Source organism: Parasteatoda tepidariorum, chromosome X1 (genome assembly GCF_043381705.1).
Source record: "Parasteatoda tepidariorum isolate YZ-2023 chromosome X1, CAS_Ptep_4.0, whole genome shotgun sequence".
Taxonomy (NCBI): Eukaryota; Metazoa; Arthropoda; class Arachnida; order Araneae; family Theridiidae; genus Parasteatoda; species Parasteatoda tepidariorum.
This window is the reverse complement of record NC_092214.1, coordinates 8,120,563-8,146,447: the sequence shown is the minus strand read 5'-3', so window position 1 is coordinate 8,146,447 and position 25,885 is coordinate 8,120,563. Positions and strand designations below refer to the sequence as shown.

Sequence of the window (25,885 nt, the reverse complement as noted above, 5' to 3'; positions counted from 1 at the left end):
AAATTATATTAAATACTTTTGTCTTGCAGCTCTCATTTCCTTGTAGACTTGTAAGTATTTGCTGTTCAATAGCAGTTATCCATGCCTCACGATCCTAAAGAGATAATTAAAATTTAAGTTCAGCATATTTTAACTGCCAACTCCAAGCTGAGTACAGAGAAGAATCAGCTATGTTGCACCATAAACCAGAATATTCTTCCGCTTTTCTACTAATTTAGCATAAGCCTCTATTTTCTTAATTGAAAACTGGTAAAGATTTGTCATTTGAGATAGGGAGATTTTTTTTTAAATGTGGTAAATGTAGCAGGTGAAAAAAAAAACTCCTTTAGAGCATGTGAAGAAAGTAATTTTCAAAAACATACGAAACTTTAAAAACTTCAAACTAAAAGTAAATAATCTCTAACTATTGTATACAATCTAAAACATGTTTTGACATGTTTTATGTGTTTTGACAAAAGTAAAATTTATGCCACGTTTATAAAAGGCATTTTCAATGATACAGACAGGGTCTGAAGTTATATAGTTCAATCATATAATATTTGGTAGCTCTTTTATATTCCAATAATTTTCTCAATCTGAAATTGGAATAAAATATCACTGAAATTAATGTGTACTATTAAGAAGATAACCTTAACTGAGCGAAAGATTGAATTTGCCAATAATATGAAAGAATTGCTCCAAAAAAGGAAAAGTACCCTACTGTCAAGATCACACAACAAGACAGGGAAAAGCAGTCAAAATGCTTTCATACACCCTTTACTGTGAGGAACAAAAATTGTACACGAGTAATGTAATGAGAAACTGCGTGTAATAGAAATTGTACTCATCCTTATTTTATTAATAACTTGGTAGTTCGATAAATTTTAAAAGCTTTATTAAGGAAGTGAATACTATTCCCCATAATTAAATTAAAATAATTGATTCAATAATAAAAAAATTGATTTTATTATTTTTCAGAATCATAAAAATACTTATGGTTTAAGGTTAATTGAATTCCAGATAGTAAGACCCTAATTGTTCATTACTTTTATTTAAAAAAATATCTTAATAAAGTAACATGGTAGTAATTAAAATAGGTATAGTAAAAATAGCTTTTTTCAATAAACTGTTGCATCCCTTTTAAATACTATGTTCAGCATAATACAAGAAAATTGTTATAGAACATGCAGTTTTTAAAATAATTATTAAGAAGAAATCGCCAGTTCTTTTGTTCATTACTCGAGAGGAGCCCGATGGTATTTAGTTTTTTACTTCGGCATATATCAGACTTACAGTCTGAATGATTAGTTATTAATTATGAAAATTATTAAAATATCATGAAAGGTAAATAATTATTTATCAACATAGAGTTGATTACTTACATCAGAGCTAGAAGCTTCAAAATGCCATTGCTTATTATCCAGTGAAACTATGATAAATTCATGATCATCCGAATCTAAAAATATAAATTAGTTCAAATCTAAAAAAGAAAAACAATACACAGATATTTTTCATAACATTAAAAAAGTTAAACTCAGAAATGATGAAAACATTTCAAAATAGTTTTTCCAATTTCAACAAATGTTATTTAAAGATGACGTCAAAATAAAGTTTAGGTCCTTATAGATCTACAATTTATGTTTGAAAACACACAGAACAATCTTCTTTTAATATGATAATTCTTAATGTTTTACAACGACTTATGTTTAATCATCTTTATAATTAAGTAATTTTTTGTTCAATATTGTCATCTCACAGTAGTATAATACAAGCGTAGCTAATTATAAAATTTTTCGCGGTAACAATTATTTAATAACTATACTGAAGCTCTTCAACTCAATTACAATGAAAACCAATTAACACTTTAAAATTTAGGTGGATCACAGAGCAGTAAAAGGTGAAATTTACACTATGAAGTATAGAAAATTTCTAACCATCCATTGTTTCCATATTTCTGAGACCAGTACTTTTCATTCTGCGATGTCTCTTCTTTACAATAGGAGTATCTAGTCTACTTAGCAGAGGATTTGTACTTGGTACTGCAGGAATCAACTGAGTTTCGCTTCCAGTCAAGACACCTAGAAAAAGTTATTGTTAAAAAAGAGAATGACGTAATAAAGAAAATTCAATTATACAACAGGGAAATGATTATCACAAAAAAATGAAATGACTAAAATAAAAATGTAGCCTAAGAATCACAAAAATTTAAAAAACTGAGTCAACTAACCTCCAGCAATAGACATACTGCTTAACTCTGAAGCAAGTTCATTGACTTGATGTGATGAGGCACTAGTAGATGTCCCTTGAGTTCGAGAACCTCTAGGCTTTTGCCCAGGAATCTTGACAGTTGTATGCATCAAAGGAATCTCTTTTCCATGAATATCATCCATATAATCCTTTAAAAAAAACAATAAAAATGTATAATACAGAAATTTTATAGGCAAATAAACAAAGTTAATGATACATAAAATAATAAAACTATAAAAGTTTTTAAAAAATAATGTCATCATTGACAAAACCTATTACAGTAAAACCTTGCTACAACAATATTTTGGGGACCAAATAAATATATTGTTGTAGAGGGATATATTATTATATCAAGGGCCTACATACTTTGGGAACACAATAAGATTTTTTTAAAATTTTAATGTTATATTATATTAACTATAAATCTATTTACATATTATATAAAAATTTAATTTACTGAGTGGCAATTATGGTTAAATATGAAATCAGATAGGAATGTTACATCTGTGACTTAAGAGATAAGGGAAGCAATTCTAAGAATGGAAGGTCTTGGAGTGGTCTATGTACATCAAGGATGAGGTATTGAAATCTGAATGCAAAAGCCATTCACTGTGGTGAAAAGAAATAAGTACATAATCAGCAGTGAGACTTCTCTTGACCGAAAAAAAAGGAAAAATATGATAAAATAAGATTTTTTGCATTATTTGAAAACCAATAATCAATGGAGAAAATAAGGTTGAAATTTGAAGAATTTTTTTTTTACAGGGTTTATTGCTTCAGAGAATATTGCAATACTGAGAGGTCGATAACATCAACTCATATGCTAGTTCATTGGGTTCATGAAACATTATTGTAATAGAGGGAATTATTGTTGTGTCGGATATCACAGTAGTGAGAGTTAAAAGGAAAATACAGAACTATTTTAAGTTAATAAAATGTTAAAATATTATACTCATAACAAAATTGAGAATTTAAACATATAATTAGGAATTAAACAAAATATATCCATAACATTCTCTTATCTTCAGGGCTTTTATGAAATAATTCCTTGAAAATTTTATCAAATAAACTACTGCTCAGGTTGTAATTGACTGTAGAATTTATTGGCCTAAGAGCTGTAACCAATTATATTGCATAAGCAAATAAAATTTTCAAAATATGTTATAGATGTAACAAGGTAATCTCAAAAACTTCAATACTGATTTTTCAATCCCATTTGACATAATTATTATGTTTTATAAATTTTTTTTTGTCAGACAAAATTTGATCCCGTAAAATAAGAAAGGGTTTGAATTCCACTACATTTAAAAAGTTATTTTTCAGTCAAATTAAATCTAATGTGGCACAAATTTTTTGAAATAAATGTGCTTTATGAACTAATATTCAGAAGAAAAAAAGAGAAATTGCAATTTTAAAAAAATGATGAGAGGAATTTACTTTGAGAAACATTGCAATTATTTCATGTATCCTTGTTGCAAAATGATTTTTCAGAGGAATTAATGTTTTTAGCAATTTTTACACTGTCTTTTAAAGTCTTCAAGTTCAGAAACTGACTGTATTAAATGTTTCTCAACTTAACTCATTAAAATAATTAAAACTTAATTTCATTGAAGTTATATTAACACCATTTTATAAAAAGGACAGTGTTCTAAATGAATAGTTTTTAATTCTAAATTACTACTATTTTTTATACCATTAACTAAAAATACTAATTACATGGATTAAAAAAATGATCGATAGAAACATTTATAAAGTTCCTTGCCCTAACAGAGCAAACTATTTTCAAACATACAAATTTTAAAAAATTGAAATTTAACTAATTAATTTGAGATCCAAATAAAGAAAATTGACATGCCAATAAAGAAAACTTTTAGGTGTTCGTTAACACAGTTATAAAATCTCATATCAGTTGGTAAGGTTTCCTCCAAAGTGGGAGCAACAAATAATTTAATGAAATACAGTTTCCATTTCTTAGAAATGGGAAACTGACCAAACAAATTCTGTAAATAACTAAATGGCTATTATTTAACATATACTAAAATAACAAATTAACAATGGCTTCAATCTAACTCAAGATTAATACAAGCAATGTGCATAACTAAAGTAAATCAATGAACAAAATCATGCAAATAATAATTGGTATAGCTAAATTTAATTCATTGTCATCTCATTAAATGCTGAAGTAGTAATAAAAATATAATTTTAAATTTAATAATGGCTTCATTTAAATTAAAACTAAAACATGTGTAAATTTTCACAAGCAATGATATGTTTAAAAAAATATAAAATTACTAATTTAAAATATTTAACAAAGATTGGAATAAGTTAACATACAATAAAAAGATGTAAACTTACATGAAGACTAGGATGATAAGTTAATCTTCCATCACTTGTTAGTGTAACATACTTCTTTTTCCATTCCTTATTTAAGGCTTTACTACTTCTCTTGTATAAATATCCCTAAAAACACATTATATAAAACAAAAAGAATAAGTTTCACATGTCTTATTTAGATGCATATTTTATAGTAATACTAAACATGTAGCCCAAAAATACAAACTGGATTTGTTTAAATTGTTTTTCCTGAATTTGAATTAATTGTCAAACATAGTGAATCAGTTTTTCATATACAAAGCATACCCTCCAACTAGTACAGAATTTCTATAGTTTAGTAAATATTTTTCTCAGCTAAGTCATATATTACTATTTCAATAAATTAGAATTAAAAGAATTTTATCAACCACAATATATGAGATATATGAGATAAAAGAAAATGGTCATACTTTTAAGTGCTAAATTTGAGGCGCACAACCTGCGGCCCGCCAACCCTTAATATGTGGCCAACGGTAGCAGCCTGAACAAAATTGAAAAAAGTATTAAATTTTTTTAAGGGAAAAAAACTCGAAAATTTAAAATTGCGCATTTAAGTTTTTGACACACCCAATCTCAATCAATTTAGTTTTTCGATAGCTTTTTTTTCCGATGGTTAATGTTACGGATTTTTGCATAGTTTTGAAAACCCCAATATTTTTAATAGGACATTATTACGATACACGAATTTTGAATTTTAGTTATGGCTTTTGACACCAGATTGTGGGCCGATTTCATCGTAAATCCCACCACTTTTAGGTAGTTATTACAACTAATTTTCATGTAGCTTCTGAAATCGCGATTTTTTTTAAAAATAGATTTTAATGTCTTGAAAGTTTTGAATGAGGCATTCAAATAGACTTGTTTTCGAAGCACTTATTTGAGCAAACTTTATCTCAAATCTAAATGACTTTTTTTTCGGCAATTATTGTTAAGCATTTCCTTTTTAAAATTTCGATATTTTTTAGCACGATATTATAATGAATCGCGAGTAACGAATAGCCATATTTTGACGTGGCTTATTTGTGCCAATTTCAAAACAAATCTAATTATTTTTCAATCATTATTTTCCAAATATTGCGACACTTTAATTTTGAATCACGCATTTATATACATAACTTTCTGACGCCCTTTATTTTTGTCGATTTCATCGTAACTACAGAGGGATTTTGATAGTTTTTTCGTTAGTTATTACTACACATTTCTCTGTGATTAAAACAATCCTGATATGGTTAATACTATAATTTCACGGCACACGAGTTTCAAATCGCGCATTAAAATAATCACTTTTTACATGCTCTATTTGTGCCAATTTTAACATAAATATAAGTTTTTTTTTAAACGTTTTCTTTTTGACAGTTATTGCTGTATTTTTACTCGTGATTTTGAATATCCTGATATTTTAACACAATATTACAATGCATTAAATTCAATTCTGTTTAAATAATTTTTGTAATTTGAAAAGTAATTACGTATTTTAGCAAAATTGACACTTTCCTAGAGAGAATAATAAAAAAAAAAAATGAGATGCGTAAATTTATATTAAATCAGTGTTCGTGATTTTTTTTCATTTTTTTAAAAAATTTTTTTAAAAATCAGATTTTTTTTGATTTAAATCAGATTTTTTTAAATCTAAATCAGTTTTTTTTTATTTTTATTAAAACACAATGTAAGAACTTTAATTTATGATTAAAAAAACTTCATAAATGTTCAATCGAAATTCAATTAATATTAAAACAATATTATAACAATCTTTTAGAAGCTCTAACTTACTAATATGATTTTTCATTATAATACCTAGCTTTGAATGCATAGCAACCATTTTGAAACAAATGCATAATTGAAATTTGAAGACTAGATGAAATAGAGAATTTAATGAAAGGGGCCTATCTTGGTTTTTCTGAAAGGTGTTTATTTTGTGAAAATTTAGATATAATTTATGAAAATTAAAAATAATATTAAAAAATCAGCACAAAAATATAAATTTATTCGTTTCTTGCGAAACACAAAAGTAAAATTTAAAAAAAAAGTATTTTGTGAAACTATCATTTTTCCTAAAGTTGAATTCATGAAGGTACCCTAAGCAGTAGCAAATTTGGCTTGGGCATACTCTTTAACTATTAAATTAAAGTTTCAATTAGCAAACCATAATTTTAATTTAAAATTGTGTTATTTTTTCTCTTGATTTTTAATATGACAAAATAAATGTAACAGATTGTGTTTATAAATGTAGTCATTCATCAAAAAAATAAATTAATTAATAATCTAAATATTTTTGCATTAAAATATTCATATTTAATTCTATATCAAAATAGATCAGCTAAAAAAATTTTTTTAAAAATCTATACACTCATTGGAATTTTTTTTCACAAAATTTCTTTATAGAAAATCTGATAATGTCAAAGATACTGTTAACATATAATGAGAAAAAATACCAGTTACCAGTTAATAACTCTACTGCTTCAAATAGACTTTGAAAGGGAAGAATGACACTATATCAGGAAAAAATATCTGAATTCATTAGCCATTTTTTTTTCTTCTATTTTTGGCATATTAGGGTAATTTCTTTTTAACATAACCTCAAGCTTTAGAAATATACATTTTCCACCAATAAAATATAATGTAGATTTTAATTCCATGTTGTTTCAATCAAAAGGTAGAATTTTACTTAAGATTATTTGCAATTTTTTTTTTGAAATTCATGTCTATTAATTACTTTCTACAGCTATGCAAGTCTAAATTAAGATAGCATTAAATGCGTACTTTAATCTGTACTTTCAATCTCAAAAATCAAAAGATTTTTAAAAATGTAATTTCAAATGTGTTGGAATTTAACACACACCAAGAAAGTACTTTCGTTAATTAAAATTAATTAACACAGCAATTTATTTAAAATAATATAATAAAAGTATCAATAATTTAAAACACTGTTTTTTAACTTTTAAAATCAATATATATATTTAAAAAAACCAGTTGATTTAAATCAATGATTTTTAAAAAAAATTTTTTTGATTTAAGTCATGATTTAAATCGTGATTCAAATCAAGTTGATTTAAATCAACGAACCTTGTATTAAACGTGGATCCATTTTGCAGAAAAATATTTCAATTCACGTGCATAATTCCTTGGTATCATGAACATGTGAAAGTTTAGCAACACATACCCAATTTATTCTTTTTCGTAGTCACATGATTTAAAAATCACATGTCGCGATTCGTGCATTTTAAAAATCGTGCATTTTGATTCTTCTCGCAATTTAAAAGTCCCACATCGTGATACGTATTCACGCGATTTAAAAATCACTCATCGCATTTTGTAGAGAGTAAAAATCATCCACCGCATTTTGCATTCACAAGGTTTAAATTGACATATTGCGACTCGTATTCTGAATCGAGATTTAAAAAATCACATTTGTTACTCTTCTTACAAATCAAAAATCAAACACTGTGATTCTTATTCAGGAGATCAAAAAAGCAACATCTCGATTCATATTCACGCGTCTTAAAAATAGTACGTTGTGAATATTCTTCTCGTATTTTAAAAATCACACATCTCGAATTGTATTCACGCATCGCGTTTTTTATTTACGCAATTTAAAAATCACACATCAATGCTCGTATTCACGTGATTTAAAAATTAGGAAAGGAAGAGCACCATCTACAACAAATTTCCAAAATTGATTAAGTTATTTGCCCTAAGTTTAATACTGCCTACAACAACAGTATATGTAGAAAGAAACTTTTCCAGATTGAATTGGGCATGTTCAGATAGAAGAGCAGTCCTTAAATAAAACCATTAAATTTTCATTTAATGGTCCGAAAAAGCTATCGGATGATCAAGTAGATATTTTAAAATCACAACATTTGAAAAATTCCAGGATGAAATTTTTTAAGCCATTTTCTACCTACATGGACCATTTTGTATCATGTACTTTAAATTTTAACTGCAAAAAAGTATCGTAAAGTAAATTTCAATTAGTTTTTGATATATATGTGTATTAACTGTAAATAGTGTCATGTTAAGAAAGTATTCGTCCTAAAGAGTTGTAAACAAGTATCTTAATAGTTTTTTATTATTAAAGAAAATAGTTCTTTCAAAATTAATGTTTTCTTTTTTTCTTTTCTCTCTTAGCCCTTTCCTCTTATAATTTATTTAAAAAATGTTTTAAAGTAGGAGTATATTCCCTACTGAATGTTGAATCTTAATTTGCCCTGCAAAGGTTTTTTTTCAATTTTAATCATTTTTAATCCTGCAAACTTTCTTTAAATTAAAGTATTTAACTTTATTTTTTTTAACTAGAATATTTATTTATTTTTAAAAAATTTAATTCCATGAACATTAAAAATATGAATGTTAAAATTTATCTTTAAATGGACTTTAGTATTATGTGATAAAAAAGCATGAATTTTCCCATTGTTTTTATTTATTTCAAATTATTTGAATTTTTTCTGATAATTGATTCTGATTCAGCTTTTTCCCTAAGTAATCAGTTTTGCAGTTTTTAATTTTGAACTTTTAAAAGTATTTAATTTTATGCAAATATATTACAAGGTTAACTGAAAAGAATTTAGTGGCTAGAGCAATGATGTTTACATAACTATTAATACCTATAATTGCTGTCAACATGTCTGTCTAAATACTTGGGCATGCGACCCTTTATTGGTAAATCTGCTGTGCATGTGGCCCTTCACTCAAAAAGGTTGTGAACCCCTATGCTAAATAAAGTTTTATAAAAAATTAAGTTAGCTATAAAAATTTCTGATTTAATTAGCTACCACTGGAAGACCATTTCACACAAACCCCAAATATGGATTTGACAGAGGTAAATTAATTGTTTTAAACTATCACCAAAAATTAAATTTATTCCACAATTAGCAAGACATTAAAACTGAGTTGCAATTAGTCTGAAAACATCACATGCCTTATTGGTTGATTTTTTTAATTTTTCACATACTATTAGGTTTTTATTTTTGATTATTTTTATGTAAAACTGTTGAGGACAGATCCATTGATTTTCTGGCATCAAATTAATTTTAAATTGCTTATTCTTCAGTATTGAACTATCAGTGATCAAAAATAGTATATGAAACATTTTATTTAAGATAATTTGGCAAAAAATATGAGACTAAGTTTGAGTGTTTTTTTTCTCTATATTTTGTTATTTATAGGAACAGTTAGCAATAAATCAAACTTTTATATCTCAAATTTTTTACGCTGTGATTTGTATTTGTAGCCATTTTATCCAAGTATATAACTTTCTAAGTTATTATACTAAATAACATTGAAAAAATATAAATTATACGGAATAACGAAGAAAAGTGGCTCAGAATAATGAAAAAAAAAGAACATAACTTTAAAGCACTTATTCAGTTTAATAATTTATTACATAATGTAATTCAATAGCTAAATAAAAATAAATATGCATAATAACAAATGTTCCATAGTGCAAGTTTGAAGGTGGTGAAATAAAAACTACAAAGAAATTCGTTTTTTTCTTCATGTGTCATTGTTTGCAGAAGTAATAGTTTTACTTAATAAATTACAGTATATTCAGCAAATGAAAGAATTAATATGAACATTTAAAGACTTAAAAGAATGAAATATAATAAATACCTGTCTCAGTGGGATCACTCGTCCACTACCGACTTCACCATTTTTACTCTTTTTGTCGTCTTCACCTTTCTTTAATGGCTGAATCAAAATTATAGAAAACAAGTTTTATTTACATATTAAACTAAATTAGTAAAAAAAAAATTTATAAACAAAGTGAAAATAGAGTTTTTAAAACTCAAACTAGGAATAAAAGAGCTTCATTCAGGTGGACATTTAAGAAAGAAAAAAAAAATGCTATTTTGCACTTTATAAATGCATATTGCAAGTGAAAAATCTAAACAGAAGAAATTAGCAATTTGATTATAAAAACATTTCTATTACAAATTTCTTAGTAAGGTGTATAATCAAATTTTTTGTAAGCATTTCCTATTGTTGAAAGCTTGTATGTATATATATATAAAATGAACAAAATGCAAAAATATTTTCTAAAACTTTACATAATCAGTTTTTGGCAAAAAACACTCTAATCTTTATTTTATTTGCCCCCATAAAAATTTTATGCACACTTTTAAATTTATTCAAACATTCTATTACTTAAATTAATAGTTATTAAATTCAATTATGCAAACATAATTTTAATTTAAAAAAGTTATCAGGCATATTTTTTAGATTTAAACGTAAAATAACCATAAATGTATACTCTGCAAAAAAGATTTGCAAGATTAATATTAGCTCATACTGAATTGACAAACATGTGTAGAGATATCGATCATACTGAATTAATAAAGATGTAATGTAGAATAATTAACAAATTATAAAATGCTTAAAAAAAATTTCAAGAATTTTGAAATGAAAATGAGAATTGAAGCTAAGCATTTTTGTCAGAACTTAATTATTATATGGCCACTAAATTTATCTTTTATGAAATTTTAAATAATTCTTTAATTTAAATAAAATGATAAAGAGAAAAATTATATTTTGAATTGACAAATCTGAATCAAACTGCACACTGCATTTGTTAAATTTTAAAACAGTAGAAAGCATATAAATTCATATTCTTTTTAAGTCATACCTCTATAAATTATTGAATGTTTTTTTAATTTAAATAACTCAAGAGAAATGAAAATAACAAATTCAATAAAATAAGACTACAATAAAAAGCCTGATATACTTTATACAATCAATGAATGTCTCTCAGATAAACTCCTATGATTTAAAAGAAGCTAAATTAATTCTTATAATTATTAAATCAAATGATAAAAAGAGAAAATTTAGAAGTGATGAAACTCTGTGATTGTTCACTGCTCTTGAAAACACTAATTAGTGAATACTAATAGTGACATGAAAATAGTAATTAATGATTGATTCCCAAGTCAAGTTCAAGGATTGTAGTACTTGCTGATTTATAAGAAAAGTGGAGTAATCTATAAATAATATAAAGCATGAACATCATCAGCATACACATGGCGATTCACCACCAATAAAGAAATTAGCAACAAAGAAAAAGAAAATTTTCTCCTGCTATTGAGAAAAAAATTTGGCAATGCTTAGTTAGCCACTATGATCAACAAAAATTGTAGAGATTTTGGTTTGATTTCAGAAGACAGGATATGAAATCTGAAATTGAAAATCTAGCAAACTGCAGCAGAATCATACATAATTGCAAGAGTTCTTCTCCTTGAAAACAAGTTAAATGTAAGTGCATGCACTCCAGGGGCCATTTTAACCAACACCTAAAATAGTTGACAATTTCCTACAATACAGATGACAGTATGCTAAAACAGATTGTGGTAGAATGAATTTTGAAAACATGGAGCAGAATTTGTGAAAACCACTCTTTTTTGCATAATTTATGACAACAGTTGTCATAGCAAAGAAAATTCTCATTTTGGAAAAGAGAAAATTAAGCACCTTTTACAAACACTCAATTAAAAAAAAGCACCTTAAAAAGTCTTAAAAAAAGGTAATAAGCACCTTTAAATACTTTTTAAAAACATTGTGCACCCTGTTGAATTTTGCATGGAATTAGTTGGGAGAAAATAACTTTTATTTACAATTTCATTTAAAATCAGAAATAAAATACATATTTAAAAAAGTATTTATAGTAAAAATTTAATAAATTGCTAAAATCAATAAAAACAAACAAGAAAATTCTTATAAATAAAATTAAAAATATTTTTGTAGACCCCATAAAAACAAGTAACATCAAACAGTGTCAAACAAAACTTTATTTTTATTGTGTATCTGTCTTCATTTCAATAACTATAATATATTAAGTTTCAATAAATTATTTTATGACTGCTTAACATCCAAAATGTTTCAATAAACAAAAATATGATTATATATAAAATTGTTTTTTTTTTAAACGTGCATTTGAAGTAATAAGTAAAAAATTTCACTTTATATGAAAAAATGAATTATTTTAGGAATATTTTAAAACTTTATTCCTTAATATTTTCCCAAAAAGATTAGGTGGAATGGGAATTTGTTCCATTTGTTTGCTAAATTTAGTATTCAGAATTAAAATTTTCAAAAACAATTAAGTATGTCAAATAACTATTTAAAAAATTCAGGGAAAATTATATTGCTCAATTATAATAAAAAAAATGTATTACATAGAGTTATTTCCATTGGTTTCTTTCTTACAAAATGCTATTATATTCTTCCTGGTTAGCATATCATTTGCGGGTAAGATGAACAGAAAATCTTTTAAAAAATTCTAATAAATGTAGTATGAAATAATTTAGGATATTTTTAAGATATCATTGTATTTATAAATAAAAAAAAGTTTTAATTTTTGAGTAAAAAAACTTAATATTAATTAATGTTGTCTGCTTCCCAGTTATTCTCTGTAAAATTACATGTTGCTTATATTTGTAAAGTTTTATTATTAAGAATATAATTTTAAAAAACTCTATTTTCTGCTTAGAAAATAGAGTTTTTTTAAAGCACTTTCATCCATTTTAGTAATAAAAAGATTATAAAGCAATGGACAACAACCCTCTATTTAAATTTTTGAATTTCATCTTTCCTGAATCATCTTGAATTAAAGTTTAATTTGCATTTCAGATAGAAAAATATCTTAATCATACATACATTGCTTACAGGAAAAAGATTAGAGCGTCTACGAGTTTTCCTAGATGTTGTTGGTGTGGAACAAGGAGTCGGTAAGTCTTTAACATCTTTTGAACCACATACTGTATTTGGAACAAGAACTTCAATGCCAAGTCTATCAGATTTATCCTTCATTTCTCTTCCTGAGACAGAACCATCAATTCGATCCTAAAGACCACAAAAATCGTTATAAAACATAACACAAGGCACCTAATTTACATACAACTTAAGTTATGCTCCACTAAAAAGTAATTTTGGAATGCTAGTTATATATATATATATACACACACACACACACACACACACACACACACACACACACACACACACACACACACACACACACACACACAGATATATATATAAAGGAAAAAGACATGGGAATCAATACATTAACAAGATGCAAACAGAATAGTTTTATTTAAATACAGCAAAATTTTAACTGTATAGCTTGCACATGTGAAAACTGAAAACTTAATTTTAACACCTTTTACTTCAAAGGAACTTGTGGAAATAATAATTAATATCTTTCGTCAGATGAGTGACAATATCTTAACTTTCAGTACATACTTGTTATTTTTCAACTTTCAATTAATACAAGTAAAAAAAATGAAACTAAGGGTGCAAATTTTATTCTTATTGGCTTCCAAATTATAAAATTTTTAGGAGCAGATTTCTTTATTAGTTTTATTATTTATTTGTTTCTTTTAGATAATACATAATTTTTCGCATGCTTATAAAATTAAATGCCTTACAATAGCACAGGATAATTCATAATTCTCTCCTTGGTTTCAGGCTCAAAAAGTAAAGAAACTGGCAATGAAACTGAAATAACCTTGCAGTAAATATAAAAACAATTTTACAGTCCATAAGCTTTCAATATAACACTGGCTACGCAGAAAACAATAATTTTGATAATAATGTTTCTTAGACTAAACATATATTGTAAATGGTCATACACAATTACTTTCTCTTACTGAACCAGTACTGAAACCAGTCAGTGAGATGCATTATGTGCATTGAAATTTGGAAAATTGTAGTTAGTTACATGAAAAACCGATCACATGCACCCATTAAAAATCTATATGTTTCATATGACAAATTAAAATTAATAATTTAATTTTTTGTTTTTCAAAGTCTTATGCATTTTATGTCTAGAGCAGAATACAACTTAAGTTTAAGTCTTAGCCCAATGATTTAGGAACTTTTGATAGAATTAACCAAAGTTTCACATACATAACACATATATGGTCTATTAAAAACAAAGTGTTTTAAAATAAGATTCCTTTCTGCTGTTTTTGTCATCAATTTTTAACAATAGCTACCTGAAACCTTGGAGGAAATTGTGAACCATCAGGTAACTACAAACCTTACAGAGGTTAGATTTAGTTGCAAATAACAAAAATAAATGAATGAAACTTTAAAACAAAGAATTAAAAATTAGTTTTGCTTCCTGCAAAATTTATTGCCAGGTACTTTACTGACATCTGACAAAATTAATAAATGATTAAACAATAGTTATTAAAAGTATTCCATAGTCTTACATTCAAAGTATCCCTGGTCTTTAAAGTCTTGATAAAGCTTTTGTCTTTAAATTTGAAGTTCCTAATTTTGGTAAATTTAACAAGTTTTTATACATATTCAAACGTTCTTCTCATTTATAAGATACATTTCCTATTTTTTATTAAGTTTGCATTTTTATTATACAGCAAAAAGGTGGGATTTTTAGGATTTTTAAGGGCTTGATGATTGGGCAATGATTTTTAAAATACCTACTGCATTAGTGTTTCTGGGACAAATAAGTGTGCGAATCACTGGTCTAGGCATTAATTGAGGATTTGAGTCTAGTACCTATTTAGAAAAGAAAGGACAAAATTTTGTCATTTAATTCTCTTGCCCTATGCAGCACACACATATGAGTAAAATTTATACACTTTTAAATTCATATTTATAATAGGTGAGTATTTTGAATAGAATTATTTTACTTTTGAATTATGGGTAGCTGCACTGTGACTAAGGTGACTAGGAGATGCTGAAACAGCATTGAGAGTAGGATTTCCAACATTAGGAGATGGGTGATAACCATTATTAGCACTAGATACTCCTGAAGAATTGGAAACATAACTATTGCATCGAACTGGATGGTTAGGAGTGCTAGGTCTTGAAGTTATGCCTGCCATTTTCTGTTGAACTATCTTTTGGCAAGCTATAATATATTAAAATACATTATATTATACAAATAAAAGAATTGCAAAGAAAGAATAAAATGATTTTATTTGAACTGGCAATTAACTAAAATTTCATTAACTAATAACTACATTAACATTCTAGACTATTTGAGTAATTATACAGTTTTCATAAATACACATATAATTGTATGATAAAAAATAATTTGAACATAGGTATAAGCAAAGTCTACAGCTATAAAAATAACATCGACTTTTCCTACAAGCATATTTGTCACTAATAAATAAAGAATGCAGAACTACATTAATAGAATTATATATTCAGTTCCAAAAATTAGTATTTAATGGATCTATAGAAGTTATAAATAGAAGTTTGAATAAAGAATATAAAATTTTAGAATAGCATTTCAGAAAACAAATTAAAACAGAATTGTTTTTTGAAAGTAAAGGATTTCACATATTAATGGACATTTGCCTCTTCTTTTCACCCAGTTCAGATAAGAGTTAATTTTTGTTTGTTTTCATTCACAATTGTTTCCATGGAGAACCTTTTAACAAAACTTAACTTTTTATTAATTTTAACAGAGTTAAAAATACCAATTAAGATAATTAAACTAATCAATGGCATGTAAAAGGGTATAAAGCTTCCACTGTCATAAATGAGATTTTTAAAGTATTTAACATCATCACAGCTGTACGGCAAGATGATGCACTATCCTTATAGCTATTAATTTTGGCAATTGACTACTTCATTCAAGAGTTGGCTTTGAAAGGCTTAAACAATATCATGGCTATGTACACCAAGAAAGATAAGAAATAATAATGAACTTCACAGTTCAAATCTGAAAACATTATCTGATTCATAAAATCAGAATGCTAGGCAGCGTTATGCCATATAGAAAGAATGAATGAAAGTAAAGTTTTGAGAAAAATCTTAAATTGCAAATATAAATTGCTAATATATTTAAATTATAATATTTAAATTGTTAACATATTAACTATGCATAACTAAATATTCTAAAATTATTAACTGAATATTTAAATAAGAAACATTATTCTACATAATTTCCAATTTTTTTATAACACCATAGGTTAATTAAAACTAAGTTTTTTTAAAAAAAAATAATAAAATATTTGGAGTGAAATATTTTTTATACATCTTTTCCACAATTTCAAAGTGTATTTAAAATTCACGCAACAATTCACATCTTCATAGGTGACATGAAAAGAGAGTTCTTTAAACAAACTTCTTAAATTTTCATAATTTATTTTGAGTTGCAAAACATCTCTGTAGTTATTGACAATGTTAGAGCAAAGACCATAATTTTTTTAATCGAGGATTAATGAAAGAGGTGTCATTCTCCCCCTCCTTACACTCACAGGTTTATTTATATTATATACTCTCATTTTTATCAGGGATGTAACGAATATTTGACCACTATTTGGTATTGGGCCCTTTTGTGGAATATTTGGTTGACTGAATGCTCCACCAAATATTCGGCAAAGTATTTTTTTGGAAAAGAATTTTCGGGCAATATTTTTTTGCGAGTTAAAAAATATTTAATAAAGACTAATCTATAATATTTTTTACTATACATTATTGGAAATAGTTTAACACCCATTTGCTAAATTCTAAAAATTGTTAATTTATGTTCGGATAAACTAATGGAAAAGCGAAATTTAAAGAATTGAAATTTTATTACTTTATACTAAACTTTTAATTACATTCTGGTGAGTCAATTAATTTCATTATTTTTTTTGTTGCTTTAATTATAGCGCAGAATTCTTATAGAGCGTTTCTAATAGGCTTCATTTATATATTGCCCCTTTCTTCCAGTACCGTTAACAAATAATTGGTAACAAAGAAAGCTGCGATTTTCAAAGGTTAAGTTATTGTATTTCGAAACTAGGAAAAAAAATTTTCTGCTACTCTTTCGCTTTTTGTATTAACTTTTCTTTTTATCAGCGTTTATATTAAGACACAGAATTTTTAAAAATAGTTTCTAATTAACGTGATTCCTTATGTTCACTTTTTTGTAAAAAACAGACAAACTGCAAAGTGAAAAAATTGAGATTTTTTAGCACTTAATTTTGTGTTTTAAAATGAAGAACAATTTTTGGTTTGCTTCTATCTAGCTTTCTCTATTTTAAATTTTTTTTCGCTTTTATGGACGCTTTTATTATGATGTGGCAATTAAAGAGTTTATATTAGACTTTCTTATTTTTTTTTCACTTTTTCAATTTTGCTTAAAATAGAATTTTACCTGAGATTTTAAGTATTCAACAACACTAAGTAAAAATCTTTTCAACAAAATTGCTCACTAGTTTCATTTCTTCATTTTATGACTTAAAACATTGTAACACATTCATCACAGACATTTAAACACATTCACTACCTTTTCATAACCTTGTGCAAATGAGTTCCTCTTTTTATATTGATACAAACTAAATTAAGCTGCATAAATTTACATAAAAAAAACAAAATCCAAATATAAATTTCAAAATGAATTCAAAAATTTTTTGCACAAAAAAATCAAAAATGAGGCTTTTTAATACTTAGATAATGTATTACCATATAACTTAAAAAAGTAAATAATCACAACATTGTGAAATGGTGCTTGCAAATGCAAAATTTCAAACTAGATTTTTAAAAAAAAAAATCAACCATGCTAAATTCAACATTTTCAAACTTTAAAGTAAAAACATTAGAATACTACCATCTTGGAAGACTCGTTCTACGTTGAGTCCGTACGTAGCACAAGTTTCATAATATGAACATCTTTTTAGGTCATTAGCTAGTTTTCTTGCCCGAGAGTCATCAATGACTCGTGGATTACTTTCACTAATAGCATCTAAAATACAAAAGTTATTTAATATGAAAAATACAAACTAATATTATATACATTTTGTACAGTAATTTTATTACATATACATATTGTACTGTGAATGACACAAATTGAAGTGATTTTCAATTCATTCCAACTTTTCCAATCCCTAATGGATATGACAAGAAAAGGAGACATTTAAATGATCATCACTCTGAAAATATACACGATACCTTGTATTACTGCATAGCATAAGCAATAGCTATTTACCACGAAATAGCGATTAGCATTCAAGTAATTTATGAATTTGGAGATTTTCGTATTTTCGTCCATATATTGCAATTGAAAGCCTTATGGTTTGCAAATTGCACTTCTTAGCTATTGTTCTTTCTATGTAATACTGTATAAAGTGCCACACTTTTTATAAAATCTTTATTAAATTACAGTTTGAAATATTTTGATTAGAGCAAAATAATTTTAAGCATTTCTCTTTAAAGATCTGGAAAACCTTTCACAAAAATATCAAAACTTAAATTTAAAAAAAAAAAAAATTAACAGAAAAACATAATTTGAACTCTCAGTGTGATCTAAATTATGAACTTTTTAATTCTGATAAAAACATCAAAAAGTTACCAAATTTAAAAGTTTGGATGTCCAAGTTCAATTTACAAAATAAAAATATTCAAGAACATAGCACTACAACTATTAACACAGTTTATGAGGCATTGTTTTAATTTTTTGTGTCTTTAAACCAGTTTTATGGGGAAAAAAAGACCAATACAGTATTTTAAAAGTTATTTTAGCAAATAAAGAAAATGAAAGTATAATCTATAAATAAAAATACGTTTCTAATCAAATATCCTAAATTAAATATCCAAATACCAACAGTTGAAAATTTTTGAAATAAAACTCTATATATAGTTCAAAGAACAAGTTATCAATCTTAAAATCTAAAGGATGAAGTTCTCATAATAATTTTTTAATCCGTGTCTTTACTCAATTTTGTAACAGTCATTTTATGAAAAGTGCATTTTATGTGAATTCATTTGTATATGCTGAATGTAAAGCATAATGATTAATAAAAAATTTCCAGGGTAAAAAAAAAAAATTTTTAAAAAAATATATATATATAAAATCTCTTATGTTGGCAGCTATCTCAGAGTTGGCAGCTATGCTTATATTATGCCCAGTGAATACATAAAAAGATTACTTAGAGGTAAAAATCTATGGCAGGAATATCAAATGTTAGATTATTTTAGAGAAATTCATACAATAAGATACTCGCATATCAAAATGAATGCATTATCAGCAAAAATGGAAAAATTCTAAAATTTTTTAAAAGATTAAAGATAAATTGAAAATTTTGTAATGCTACTCCCCCCCCCTCTCTCTGTGAAAATAATTATATTACGAAACTTGTTGCTCAAAAACCCCCAAGAACCTATTTCTCCAACCAAATATAATTTAGTTAAATTTGTTAAAAACTGGAGCAACTTAAGCTGCCAGAAATGTTTACACTAAATTCATAACTAGTTACAAATTATTATTCCGAAGATTTGTTCCGAACATCTTGATAGGTTTCCTTTTCTGGTATAAGTCATTTTTTAGTTATCTAATTATTATAGATTGCTATGATTTAGTCCTCAATTTCGTTATCAGTACTTGAAAAAGAAAAAGAAATAAAACTTGAATAACTTTTTTATTTTATTCAACATGCAGAATAAACAAAATTGTCATGAGATAAATAGCCATACACAGTCATGATACTAACTTCAAAGTCGTGCAATCAAATTTCTAAACCAAATCTTTACAAGATCTAATTTCTTAATTTGCGTTATTTAAAAACTGAAACTCTGTCCGTGTAATGGCCATGAAAAAATTGTCCCTGAAGAAAAAAAGTTCAAGTGTTACAAAATGAAAAATTTTTATCTCATAACAATACATTACAAATATAACGAACGTGATTGTGTTTTGAATAAATTTAATGTCGTGTTAAAATGTTTTAATTGGTAACAAATAAAACCCCCCTTAAGACGTAACGCAAGAACATGGGAAAAGAGAATGAAACTTACCAAAAAAGAAATTCAAATGATAAAAAAGAATTTTATTGAAAAATTTAGCTTTGAGCATTATTGGATAAAAGACCAAAATGCCGAGGACATGATTTCCCTAAGCAATGGTCACGAATCTATGAACCGCAAGTTCATCGAATTTTAAAAAATAAATTGCAACCTCAAAAGTGTCGTGAGTCATAAGTATGTATTTGACTGAAAACACGTTTTAACCCCCTTCTCAGTTAGAATTTTTTTCAAATTTCAGATACAAAAAGTTTTTTCTTTTTCTTTTTTTCTTTAATTGCTGAAAATTAATATATGTTCAATCCTAAATTTGAAAATGCAAAATATTTTTGTCAACAAGCAGTTTTTTGCTTGAACTATTGGTGGTGAAATATGTGATGTCCCCCTGCTCACTGATCTCCAGTTTTCCCTGCAATACACCCAAGTTTTATCCTAAAATAATACACTCTGTGATAACATTTTATTAACTCTGTAGCTTTAAGATGTTTAAGATAAATATCTCTACAAAATAATTATTAAAATTAGGTAAAAAATATTTTGGAAAATAATTATAACTCTAATTAAATAATTAATACTAATAATTAATTAATAAAAATTAATATTAATGCTGATGAAATGAAATAATTTTAATACTAATGATTAATTTTAAAACTAATGAAAGCGAAATTACAGAAAGTACAAAACGATTTCGATTTAAATTCAAGGCGGGAAATCTTACTCCGAAAATTGTGAAAAAAGTGGAACTAGTTGCGCCTTATCTTAGCAATATTCAGAAATACAAAAATAATAGTGGAATTTATAGAGGCGTGTAAGTAGCGACGAATTCAATTTCTATTATGCAATTTTTCTCTTCGCGGCATGGCATGCGACGCCGTCCATACGGACACAAAAAAACCGAATGTATGAGATGCGACGCTGAAAGAGAAGTTAAGAAAAAAATACAAAAAAAATTAAAGAAAAGAATATGTTAAAGATAATTAAGATAGGTTAAAATAAATAAATGTAGGTTAAAGAAGAAAAATAACGTAGTTTTTGAGAATACGCTTTTCAGAATAGTTTCCAAATTCCAATTTAGCTTTTATTATTGCATAAATTAAGAAATTTAATAATACTTAAAACAATTTTTAAGTAAAATATTATTATACAAAAATAGAGTAATTTTAACAAAATCTGACAGTTTCTTTTAACATATTTCACATTAAAAAATATTAGAATCAGAATTTTCCCAGGGTTGAAACATTAGAGATAAGAAATTTCAGTCAATATCATACATGATCATACATTTCTTTAACGGTTTATTATTATCGGGCTGATATGAAGGATGATGTAATTAAAAACAAATCTCATCAAATTTGGTGAAAAACACTTCAGAGTTTTACAGCATTTTTAAATATTATCAAAATATTGAATAATGGAAATCTAAAAGAAGAAGCCTTAGTTTACTAAATATTTTCTTTTTTCGACTTTTTCGGTGCGCTTTGCTTTCTTTCCCATTGGACCATAATAATGTATTTAATAAGTGAAAAATTTTCTAATAAAAAATTCAGTCTATTTTTAAAGTTTCTGCGATTGAACGGTGCTGACATAAACTGCAGAGAAACAGTAATAAGAATCTTTTGAAATTGACCTAACTATGTCTTCATCTATCATTACTCGAGAATTCCTAGGAGCCAAAGTAAGTTTTCTTTAACGGCAGGCACTGAATTTTTCCTTCTTCGCCTCGCAACATCGCGCAACTGTCGGTAATTTAACGATACCCGGTGGGCATGTTAAATGAGTAACGTTAAGTTAGGGTGGCAAGGCAACGTTAAACCAAAAATCTTAGATCGAAGATCTTAAAATACGTAAACAACGCAGAGAATTGTTCGGTGCGGTACGCAATTCCGTAAAAAAAAAAACTTACAGGGAGAGTAACAGCAAAGCATCATATGTACTAAGATCGAGCGCATGCGCATAAGAAGTATAGTGTCAGCTAGGAGGTACGGTCACCTGTGAACCGGTTGTTGAAAAACTTTACATGTATGGTTGCGTACTCTGTCTCCCAGCCAACCTCCATTTTAGCCTTTCTAAGTCAAAATGTGTTAGATTTAATCAACATAGATAATATTTATTTTTTTCAAACGGCAGGCACTGAATCTGAATCTTAGCCTATGAAGATGCCGGAATTGTTACTCATTTAGCGTTACCCAGTGAGCACCTGTGAACCAAAGTCACGGAGGCGAGCAACGTTGCCCACGCCACACTGCTACAAACCCGTTTATAGGGTGGGGGGGGCACATTCACACATCACACACACAACAGAGGACAGCACAAAGAGAGAGAGAAACATCCATGCACAGAGCGGGATTCGAACCCGCAGCCAATGGCATCGCAGTCAGGCGCGCTAACTGCTCGGCCACCTGGCACATAGATAATATAAATGTATTCTCAAAGAAATATCTTATTTAATAGTACAGTGTTTATCAATAGTGTGAAAATGCAGAACAAGTCAACAATAAATAAAAAAGAGAAAACTTTTCTTCACCCCAGTGGTGGTTGAGAGGAGAGGAGGTTGCAAACCTACACAAAGGCAGCATCTAACTTTAGGGGACTCGTTTACAATATGGCTACGGAAGCAAGACTTCTTCATGTACATTCTTTGGTTAAGTCACTGTGGCATCTACGGCACACGGCCACAGATACCAGTTCATAGGGTGGGCCACATTCACACAACAAAGGACAACACAAAGAGAGAAACATCCATGCCCTGAGCATGATTTGAACATGCAACCATTGGCATCTCAGTCAGGCACGCTGACCGCTCGGCCACCAGGCCGGCCATTGCAAAGTAATAGAAGAACGTAATAGTGAATTTAAAACGTTGATATACAGTTCCTCGATGCACAGGAAAAAAAAAGATACTATACGAATTGAATTACGAATAACACTAAACGAAAAAATACTATACGAATTGAATTAGAATAAATCGATTAGTCAACCCCCCCCCCAAGGTTTACGAAAAACCGGGGTCGACTTATACAACGGTAATAAAGTCGGACACATTGGTTGATCTTCATTTATCCATAGATTATAAACAATAGGGTAGATATGAATAACCATGTATCAATTTACCCCTTTCAAAAACCATTTTTAATGTTATATACAATTAATTTTAAATTTTTTCTAATAATATTTTCTTTACATAAAAAGGTTATTTTTTAGAAAGAATATTTTAAATTACGTAGAAAATAAGAATAAGGAAAGTTAATTTATTCCAGAGTCTTTCGAAAATATAGCATTATGAAAACTTCTTTTAAAACTTACCACAAAGCTACAAATTTAAAGATTCCAGAACAACACTTGTGTCGGATTTAATAACGTTAGCAGTGACGTCATAAGTAATCCCACTCTGCAATGGTTTTTACTTTATCCTCATTTACTGAGTCCCATAAAAAATTGTCTTCCCCCATCCAAAATATTAGAAACTCCACACATTTTAAAAGATTTTACAATAACATTTGAATCTACATTTTGTAACGCGTCTAATGTCCTCTGACACTTAACATCTATAGAAAAATAATAGACTTATCCACAGAGGTCGATTTATACACCAGACATACCAGAAAGTCTCGTAATCAAAAATAGGAAGTTAACTTATACAACAGGTCGACTTATACACTGGGATATACGATATCTGCTAAAAACAGGAGAGAAATATATTAAAAGATAAGGATCAGGTCCTGCCATAGTCACCTAAGCATTAAAAAATTTGCCACCATAAAAGAATTACATTGCACAGGGGTGATTGTGAGCCCAAGTCAGAGTTCCGGAAATTTTCTCGAGTTTAAAAAAAAACCAGTTTAAATTGAGGAATTAGAAAAAAATTTTAACAAGTTTTTTTCCTTTTTCTCAATATTTCTTAGTTTACTTAAAATATATTTAAATTTTTACACATACTTGTACCATTTACACATACCTATGATGACCTAGAGAAGTAATTAAAATTTACAAATATGTCTTTCTTTCTTGAGTTTATAATTATAACAACTATTTACTGATGAAAAATGAATATTAATCATGAATATAAACTTATAAAGTATCTCTCTGGCTCTCACTTACAAACAAATAAAATAAACTGTGTTTTTAAGTTCCGCCTTTGAAAATTTGATTTCCGGAAACTTCTGTGATCAATGATTTTTTGAAACATCTGGACCTTCGATCTCCGGAAACTTCCGGATCACTGTTAGCGAAAAATCCGGAAATTCGGATTTTTTCCGGAGCACAATCAGCCCTGATTGCATCATCCAAATTATTTAAGATGTTAGTCAGCACATTCAGAGTCTCAAAGGAAGAATTCTAATCTTTTCAAAAATAATAATAAATCAAAAAATAAATAAGTCATTTTATAAGTCGATTTATGAGTGGAACTATGGATAACGAATTGGTGAAAATTTATTTTTAATTCTTCATTCATTAGCACCTGTTTCATCACTTGACACGTTATTTTAAAATTTTTATACTGAGGTCTCGAACTACAATGACGATAGTTTTATTTTAGCCTACATATTATGTCCGGTATTCTTTTCTATGCATTGTGATGTTATTAGTAGCTCGTTCATCGATTCAAAAATATATTTAAACATTTTCTGAATCTTCCTTTCGGAATACAAATGGATGTTTACAGAACATGAAATAGTCTTGTTCCTGCCTGCAATCTATTGCACAGAGCAAAAAGTTTTTCTTTCAAATATTTAAAACTAACATTCAGAAACTAACATAATTAAACTCAACAAATTTTTCTTGACCAGTTCCAAACAGTATTCAATAAAAACAGCTAGTATCTTCTCAAATTTGAGTATTTTCGTCTCAATACTATCAATGTCTAAAAGCAATACGAGAAGAATAATCTCTATACTATACTTCAAAAATATTACAAAATTTAAATTTAGCAAGTAACAAAGTTCTAACTCATTATCAAAACCCATGATATTACAGGAAATTACATTTCCACAATACTTTAATTGAATACATGTCTGAATTAGTTGCATCATTTAGACTAAATTATTCTAGTAAAGGTTTAAAAATAGGAAATATGTAAGGGAGCAAAAATCAACATTACAAAATTTCAATGAGACACCAGACACTTTATAAAATACAATTGAAAGAAGGATAAATAAAAATAAACCAAGCCATTCATTTATTTTTAAAAACCTGGAAAAACTTAAAATTTTGTAATAATTTGGTTTTTTATTATTTTGTTAATTATTTTGTAAATTTCTTTTTAAAAAAGCGTCATAAAATAAAAAATATATATGCATAAAATATTTATTTTAAACAAAAAATAATTTCTTTTATGTAGGTATGTAAATAAGAAACGTTCAAGTTAGATATTTAACTCTAAGNATGAAATAGTCTTGTTCCTGCCTGCAATCTATTGCACAGAGCAAAAAGTTTTTCTTTCAAATATTTAAAACAAAAATAATTTAAACAAAAAATAATTTCCTTTATGTAGGTATGTAAATAAGAAACGTTCAAGTTAGATATTTAACTCTAA

The 25,885-nt window shown here is 27.1% G+C and overlaps 1 protein-coding gene across 8 annotated transcripts in view; it reads right to left on the bottom strand.

Moving 5' to 3' along the window:
- The window catches only part of LOC107448368 (Centaurin gamma 1A), a 108,165-nt gene that overhangs the window by 9,164 nt on the left and 73,116 nt on the right, over positions 1-25,885 (bottom strand). For 4 of the 8 annotated variants that reach the window (XM_016063529.3, XM_016063531.4, XM_016063532.3 and 1 more), the window contains 10 exons: positions 18,167-18,301; positions 15,249-15,469; positions 15,040-15,114; positions 13,246-13,431; positions 10,210-10,287; positions 4,582-4,686; positions 2,207-2,375; positions 1,914-2,057; positions 1,362-1,435; positions 17-94 (listed from right to left, as the gene is read on the bottom strand). In XM_016063529.3, the coding sequence (XP_015919015.1) occupies positions 17-94; positions 1,362-1,435; positions 1,914-2,057; positions 2,207-2,375; positions 4,582-4,686; positions 10,210-10,287; positions 13,246-13,431; positions 15,040-15,114; positions 15,249-15,469; positions 18,167-18,301 (1,265 nt within the window). The remainder of the gene's footprint in view (positions 1-16; positions 95-1,361; positions 1,436-1,913; positions 2,058-2,206; positions 2,376-4,581; positions 4,687-10,209; positions 10,288-13,245; positions 13,432-15,039; positions 15,115-15,248; positions 15,470-18,166; positions 18,302-25,885) is intronic. The other 4 variants (XM_016063530.3, XM_071187855.1, XM_043045784.2 and 1 more) reach the window with 3 other exon arrangements.